We start from the raw sequence: 9,193 nt of genomic DNA, 5'->3' as shown, positions 1-9,193 counted from the left end.
CAATTATGTAATTTTTTATTTATTTCCATTATATAAAAATTACTTGAATACCTATGTTATAATAAATTAATAGTAACAAATAATATGAGTATGCATAATTATTGAAAGTTTAGACATGTGAATTTATAAAACAAAATTATCTTATAACATTATATTTGACAGAGGAACAACTACTTTTTATTATTATTTTTTCTTTTATTATATTATGAGATCATTTCTTTTAATTATATATAAATAAGTAAGAACAAAATTGAGAAAATTAAGTAGAATTATTTTAAAACATTAAAATTATAAATAAAAATAATGAGTGATAATTTATTTACCTTTAAAATATATAACGTTTTATATAATTTCTATTTATATTTTTTAAATATATTATAGACTATTGTAAGGAAAAATGCTATAATTAATATATCATAATATGCTTAATAATGTATTTCTTCATTAATTTACCAACACCGTTACTTTAATATTATAATAATTAATATTTATTAAGAATAATAACCAATTTTTCCAAAATATAATGTTTTAAAAATTATATTAACAGAATACTTTGTTAAATTTTTTTACAATTATCTCATTATATAATACAATATATTCTCTGTATTATCTGTATCCTATATTCTACCTATTCTATACGAGATTAATATTTAAAAATATTAATAAACATTATATTTACTTTTTATTTTATTTCAAAAAGAGTTGATAGAGTTACAATTTAACTACATTTCCATTCTAAAAAAATCAAAATAATTTATATATTTAAATATTCATTAGTCAAATCATTTTAAATTATTTAAGTGTAAATTAGTTTTATATAAATAATTTTAATATATTACTTTTTTAATATTTTTTTATTGTCTTTTTCTCTGTCCCTTTTGTAAAAACCATTATACTTATATGCATTTTATTTACATATAAAAAAAAAAAAAAAAACGAAAAAATAAATGAAAAATATATTATTATATATCTTAGGAAAATATTTTTTTAATTTTAATTTTAATATTTTGTTTAATGAATATATTAAAATATTAAAAATATATATAATGGAGCAAAAAATTAAGTTAATTTTATTTATTAAAATTTTTTTATTTGTATTTTTATCTTGGATGTGCCATCTTAACAGTGATCTGGTATGATTATATTATTCAAAAATATTTTAATTATTAATATTAAATGTATTCTATTTTTATTAATTCTGTTTTTTGGCATGATATTAAATATTTTTATAATAATAATTATATAAAAATTGTTTTTTTAGAGAGGGTTTAAAAGATTTTTTAATGAGAGATACATGGTTTATAGAAAATTACGTACAGGAACTTATCGATTTTTAGCAAATTGTAAGAACAATATAGAAAAAAGTATTACAGGTTTAAAAGAAGATGTAACAAATTATGGAATAAAAGAAAAAAATAATATCTACAATACTGAAAAAGGAACCAACGCAAAGAATAAACATTCACATGGATTGTTATCAGAACATGCATCGGGTTATAGAAAAGCTATGAAAAATAAGTCTTGTATATTTGAAACAAAAAAATATTCACATCTTGAAAAAAAAATATTCAAAGAACTTGATTATCAGAATTTTCTTGAGAAAAACAAGATAATTAGTGATAAGTTGTACAAAACAATAATACGTAAAAAATACGGATTACGATTTGTTATACCTTTATTATTGTTTTTATTTTTGTCATTAGGGCTCATATTAGATTTATCTGTTGGTTATGGGTTATTACGTGGGTTTTATTATATAATGAGTCTTACATGTTCAAACAATTGGGCAGAAAATTTACGGAATTTATTGAAGAATGAATCTGTTTCTTTTTTTTTCCAGCCTATAGAACAAATAAGTGGAAGTAAGGGAAATTATTATATTTATATACCAGGTTTTTTTGGTACGCTAATATATTTCACATCTTTTTTTATTCTTGGAGTTACAATTATATCAGGTATTATTTATTACCATAAAAAAGTTAAAAAATATGAAAAAATTAAATTCAAGAAAAGGTAAAATGAATAATAAGTATATTTGTTATATATATAAGTCTTTAATATAAGGTAATAACTGTATAATCTTTACATATGTACTTATTGCATATATATATATTGCTTTTTTTTTATAATTGCGCATATCGATGTATAATCTTTCTGATGCATAAAAGAAAAAAATATATGTTCCTAGCTTGTGGTTATCAATGTTTTAATATTTTTTAATTTGTATTATAAAGTGTTACTTATTTTAAACTTAATCATATGGTTTAGTATGTACATCATTGCATTTAAATAGAATTTCATTAAAAATACATTTATATGGATTAAATTAATGCATAATAGGAAAATTAGTGGAATTTTATTAATGGGTGATAATTCATAACTGAAATAAACTACTATAATTTTTGTTTTTATATATTGTTAATTTAAAATTATTATTTTGGGAATTAATAGAAAATTGTGTTATTCATTTTTTTGTTAACAATAAATGTGTATTTTTACTTTTTATTACCTATATTGTTTTTATTATAGAACATAAAATATTATATTAGCAATATATGGATGTTTTTTTTCTAAAATGTGATTTACACCGTTAGAGTAAAAAAGGTCACATTGTAAAAATAAGTATAATAAAATTATCTTATAATGTTGTTCCGGATAAAATATATTACTGAAGACATACAGAATAAAAAAAAAAAAAAAACATTTTATTTACACAAGTACATATATACTGCTTGTACACAAATATATATAAAAAATTAATAAAAAGAATAAAATTGATAATTGAGGTATTATAAAAAAACAAATGAATAATTATGCATCTTTTAGAAAATTATTTATTGAGAATATAATCATATATTTATAAAAAAGAATAAAGATATATATGATGCTTAAAATATGTATATCACTACTAATTAACCATATTTTATATTAACATTGTGTACTGTTATGGAATATAAAGAAAAAAAGGAACTTAGACACGGAATAGAAAAATAAATTAAATAAAATGTTGAATTCACTTATATATGTATAATTAATAAATGAAAATTAAATATCATTTAAATTTATAATATGCAAAAAGTAATTTCCAGGTGTATTTATTTTACCAGTGACCAAACAATATTATCTGGCGAAATTAAAATTTTCAAATAAAGAATAGTGTTTTATAGGAATAATATTATAGATTTAATTTTATATCTAAAACACTTCAATTTTCAGAATAATACATTTATTAATGAAAAATTATTCTAATTTATATGTGACTAATGTTTGTTTACATTCAGTTAATGTATTATAGCAAATAGGACAAATTATAGATATAATAATAATTTTTCTTTGAAAATTTACGTAATATATTGAAATAAAAATAAAAACAAAGATAGATATAGCAAAAAAAAAAATTCCTTAAAAAAGGTTGTAAAAATATAAATTTGAACAAACAAAAATTTATTTATAAAATTCTCTTGATTTATATAAAAGATATACTTTAAAAAAAAAAAATTAACAATAATATTATAAATATTAAAATTGTTATAAAGAATTATATATACATAATTATTTGACAGTTTAATGTGACTTTAACGTTAAATTATTGTTTATTTTTCATTATAATAAGAAAACATATGTAAAGTATATAAAAAATGAGTTAACTAAAATACATTAGAACAATGATATCAAGATTATGTACTATAAAAAATGAAATGATAATTCGAAGTGGTGAATATATTATTAGTTAAAATCAAATATATTGTTTTTATAAAATAATACTATAAAGTTATTAATTTTTTTGGCAATTATTTATGTACTGTAATTCAATCATATAATATAATATATTATAAATATATTTCCGATTTATATAATTTTTCTGATATATAAAGAATCAATAGCGAATGATATAAAATATAGTCCTATACATTTGTTGAGTTTATATTAATCGTACATTACTACGTTTATTTAAGTTTTTCGTTTATATATATAAATACAGCTTGGTAAAAAAATTTTTGTTTATATATTTAGATGATTAAATATGTATGAATTGATATTTTTGATGTATGTTACTAATTTTATTATATATATTTATTAAATATATAATAAATTCATACTTAAAATAATATACCTTTATTTTTATGAATAAATTCTGGATATAGTTTGACTATGCATATATATAAATTTAAAGGAAGTATTTTTCATATTTAAAAATCAAAAAATAAATAACTTCATAATATTTTTGTTTTAAATTCTGTGTTTCTGGGTACTTATTAATAGCTAGCATATTATTATATGATTAAAGAGTTTTTATTTTTTTAAAACAATAAAATTACTATGTAAGAAAAATAAATTTTCATAAATTTTTCTAACGATAAAGTTGTTAATTATTAAAAAACATTTATACTTATGTGAATTATTAATTGGCATTAGTCAGTTCATTTCTTAATATCACAAAATGATCCTTAAACTAGTTCCAATAAAATAATTCATTAATGTGAACAAGAAATAACATATGAAAGTTCCCTTTTTTTTTAATTTTGTATATAACATATGAATTACTAGATTCATTATGTGAAAAAAGTTATTTAACTCATTGCACATTTTTATTCATGATACATTTTGAATATAATAAGTTAGAAATTAATAAATGAACAAATGATCTTCATGTGATAAAAATGTTTTAGATTTCTACTCTTAAAAAAAAAATTATATATATGTATATACGTATATACGAATTTATAAATATACAATTATATGTGTTAAAACTATAACATTTTTTATAAATGTATTTTTAAATTAGTTTAGAAACAATATTTATACTTTGAAGTTATCCAAAATATTATAATCTTTCACTTTAGGTAACAGAATATCTTAGATGTGAAAAATAATTAACAAAAAAACGGAGAACATATATATTTTTCTTTTTTTTTTTATTTTTGTAAACATAAAGTACCTAAAATATAGAATGTAATATACTATCGCTATATGTGTTATATAACTGCATGATATATTTAATTTTTAAAAATGCATTATTTCCGTATTACCTATTAATAAAAGAATAACTATATTTTTAAAATTTCATTTAGGTTAATAAAAAATTAATTAATCTTTATATTAGATTGTGTGTATCAATATATGCCGTTCAGTATAACGTGTAACTGCGTATTTTAACGTGAAACCAAATAAAATTATAAAAGAATTGTGATCATTCTTTTTTATTTTAGAGTAATATAAATGTTAATTTTATTAAACATAATAAAAATTAATTCCTTTTAAGAAATACATAATATTATATTGTCGTGAATTATAAAATTTAATTAATAAATATAAGTTTAAACAAATTAATAATATAGGAAAATTGAGAAAATATTAAAAAATAAAATAATAAATATGTAATAAAATGCTTATATAGGGTTATAATCTACTTTACAATGTTACATTTGTGAGAACCTTGTTCAGAGCATAACAATATGTATTATTCTGAAAAATACCAAAAAATTTATGGAATTTATGCAATTTAAAAATATAAGATATAAATTTCAATATATATCTTAATATATTATTGTAAGAAATTATTTATTAAGGAGAAAAATAAGAGAACTTTGCTTTAAATATCATAAATAAATGTTCTTACATTTAATATATATATTAATTCCTTATTTTATTGAGTCTGCTATAATACAACGTTATTAAACATATGCATAAAAAAGAGAAGAAGCTATATGTCATTGAAATATTTTTAATATAAATGCATTCCCTACTTTATATTTTATGACTTATTTTCTTTTTTACATTATTCGTTACTTCACATTCTTCTTATACGTTATTTACTTTTGGTATGAAAAAATTTAGGAAGATTGTTTTATAGATATCAGATTTATATTAAGCAACTATTGAATATATTCGTATCAATTTCTAGGATGAACTGTTATAATATTTGTCAATATTACTCACACTTTCTATGGAATTTACATATGTTGCTTCTTCTCCTATCCAATCATTCATCTCTTCCCTGAAGTTCTCCTCTATATTATTATGAATATTGCTATTTTTGCTATTTTCATAAACGTTACTATACTTTTCAATAAATTTATCTGAAATTTCTGGTATTTTTTCTGAATTTTTTTTAATTTTCCTTTCATTTATGGAACTATCTAAATGTAATTCTCTATCTTCTATATAATCTTCTTTTTTGCATTCTTCTAATATTGTCATAAGTACTAATATACAAAGTTTTGATAGTAATTTTGTTTTTATATATTTATATAATTCTTCATAATTTTTTCCGTGTTCCAATTCTTCTATATTTATTAGTGACACATAATTTGCTTTTTCTTCATTTTTGTATTCATCTAACATATTCTGGTTAAGCTCTGATAATTCTTTAAACCAGTTTTGATCAATATATTGTTTTAGAATCTTTCCCTTTTCTGATATCCACCTCCTCCATACATCTTTCTCTCTTTCCAAGAACAGAATATTTTGATATTCATTCGATGACTTATTTTTTAATTCTTCCATTTCTTTTATGTATGATTTTTCTTTTTTCCAGTCATTTTTCAAATTATTAAACCAGTCAACTTTTTTAAATTTATCAGAAATATTTTTATGTCTTTCTATCCACTTGTTCCATAAGATTTTTTGTTTTTCAATATGACCGCAACTTTTAACGTTTTTCATTATTAGATCATCATTTGTTAAATTAGAATGAGTTCCATATCTTTCTTTTGTTAATACATCTAGGCATATTTCTAAAAATTCTCCTTTTTTGCATTCCCATTCTTCTTTTCTGTACGCTTCAAGTACTTCCAAATGTACTTCTATGATAGTTTTAGTCCTTTCATTTTTTTGATTTAACGTATTTACCTTCTTGATCATGTTACATTCATGTATTTTTATTTTTTTTATGATTTCTTCATCACCATATTTGGGGTGTTCTAAATAACCCTGTGCTAGATGTTCACTTCTTCTGGTATAGGATGAAGGTACTAATATTCTCAGGAATTTTACATATTTTTTTTTTATCTTTTTTTTTTTTTTCAACATCCGTAATAAGGCGTACTGCAGCATATAAAAAAAATTTTTACAAAATAAAATATTACAATAATCAAATGTTTATCATATTCTTAATTCATAGGATTTTCTTTACTTTGATAAAAAGAGAAAATACAATAATAAATAAAAAGCTTATTAATATAGATGATATGTGTATGGTTACCGATTTTCCTGTTGTACCTGTAATGGTTTTTAAATATATATATTAATTTATGTAGTTATTTCTAAAATAGAAAAATAGGTAGCATTACTGTTACCTGAAATTTCAGAGGGCACAGTTGAACTTGAAGTACTTGAGAGGGAGGTTGATAATGTAGGAGAAGATAAAGATATTTCGAAAGAATTTTCTGATTTTGTGGCTAATGGAGCTGGGGAAAATGATGCAGATTTATCTGTTACAGCTACAGATAAATCAGGGTGTGCATTAATTGATAGTGTTTCTGAACGTAAAGAATCTTCAGTATTAGGTTCATTTTCCTTAGGTGAAAACTCAAGTGATGATACATCTTCGTGTGTTTGTAGTTCGGGTTGAAATGGAGGATCCAGTTCTTGTTGAGGTTTTTGTCTATTTTGATTATGATCTGAATCTTGATCTACTCCTTTAGTTCCAGTTCTCCCTGTAGGATGAGTTTGTTTGTCATGTTTTGGTGATTCATGTAACATAGTTGATTCTTCATGTTTTTCTTGCCCTTTTGTTTGTGAATCTTTTTCTGAGATATCAGATGCAGCTTCACGCGGTGATAATTTATATGGGACTTGGCAATCAGATATTTTTTCGAAGGTTTTTGGATTCGTTAGATCGCATATAAATTCTGAAGGTCTTTTTTTTTTATTTTGGTCTGTTTTTTGGTAGCATGTTCCAAAAAGGCTTGATCTTTCCTCAAAATACTTTTTCTTTTGTTCAATCCATTCATTATATTCATTACATCTACATAAATACTTATCAGAATTACTTGGTAGTTCCCCTTTTAATCGTTGTATTTCATCTAGGTATTCATTTTTCTTTTCACAGAAATCTGCTTGTTCATACTTTAATTCTAAAATATTTTTATCTTTTTCCTCTAAAATCAAAGGGCATCCTCCATGTTTATCGAGCTTTTTATAGTAATCTTTTAACCTGTTATATAGTGTTCCTTTCCACGCTACTCTATATAGTTCATAATATCGTGGTGGATTTTTGTTTGCAATTAGATAATTAGCCAAATAAAAGCATACATTTCTAAAATTATTTTTATCATCCTCATTAATTAAGGATCTAGTTTTTTGTTTTATTACATTTTCAATAGTTCTAAACTCTAACAAGCGAGAGAGCATTATATTCTGTGAACCCCATGAACTATAATACTATATTCAACAGAATTATTATTATTTATATAAATATTAACCTTTGAGTTGGATATGTTATCATTTTTTTATCAAAAATAAATGAATTATGCATAACTTTAAGAGTACTAAAGACATTATTTCTTACCGAGGAAAAACAGTTATCCATGATTATTCTACATTAATAGTTTAGTTGGTTGTATATAAGAATCTGATGGAATAATACAAATTTAGATATTTTAATTTACCTACAGGAAATTTTTTAATGAATAAATCGAAATATAAATAAATTACAAAATTATCTTTTACATAAGAATATATATATGAACAATAATTTAATCGAATAGATTAATATTTATTTTATAGACTCCTTATTTTCTTTTACCTTATGTAAATATATCACAACTGGAGATATATCATTACAATAATTTAATATTAATTAACAGTTATATATATATTATTATGTAAAAAGAATATTACGTTTATAAAAATAAGCCAAAATATTAACAATAAAACAGTATGTATTAGTTACATCGACATGTAATATAAATGATATTCTACAAAAATATTTTTGATCTGTATATTACTGTTTTTTCTTTTTTCTTAGTACTAATATATATAGATAGATATTATTACCTATATTAAAGTAAATAATTTCTTTAATTCTTACGTTTTTCATAAAAAAAATGATCTTTAAACTAAGTTATTATTAATACTGAGAATATGTTTTTATTTTTATTTTTTTTATTTATTTTTTATATAGAGCAATATATATTTCTCTTGTTAAAATATTTTTATATTTACTGCATTGTATATACGAATGAAAATT

The 9,193-nt window shown here is 20.5% G+C and overlaps 2 protein-coding genes across 2 annotated transcripts; one reads left to right on the top strand and one right to left on the bottom strand.

The window, feature by feature from the left end:
* Positions 1-1,046: 1,046 nt before the first annotated feature.
* On the top strand, positions 1,047-2,017 carry MKS88_001784 (uncharacterized protein; the record flags this gene model as incomplete). The annotated part of the gene is made up of 2 exons (XM_067214743.1): positions 1,047-1,133; positions 1,262-2,017. 2 exons carry the CDS (start codon positions 1,047-1,049, stop codon positions 2,015-2,017), a joined length of 843 nt encoding a protein of 280 aa, XP_067074091.1.
* A 3,884-nt stretch (positions 2,018-5,901) lies between these two features.
* MKS88_001783 (uncharacterized protein) lies at positions 5,902-8,355 on the bottom strand (the record flags this gene model as incomplete). Its single annotated transcript, XM_067214742.1, has 3 exons — positions 5,902-7,047; positions 7,205-7,221; positions 7,299-8,355. The coding sequence occupies 3 exons, from the start codon at positions 8,353-8,355 to the stop codon at positions 5,902-5,904; spliced, it is 2,220 nt and encodes a 739-aa protein (XP_067074090.1).
* Between the last annotated feature and the right edge of the window lie 838 nt (positions 8,356-9,193).

Source organism: Plasmodium brasilianum, chromosome 7 (genome assembly GCF_023973825.1).
Source record: "Plasmodium brasilianum strain Bolivian I chromosome 7, whole genome shotgun sequence".
NCBI classification, from domain to species: Eukaryota; Apicomplexa; class Aconoidasida; order Haemosporida; family Plasmodiidae; genus Plasmodium; species Plasmodium brasilianum.
This window is presented reverse-complemented; position numbering and strand designations above follow the sequence as displayed.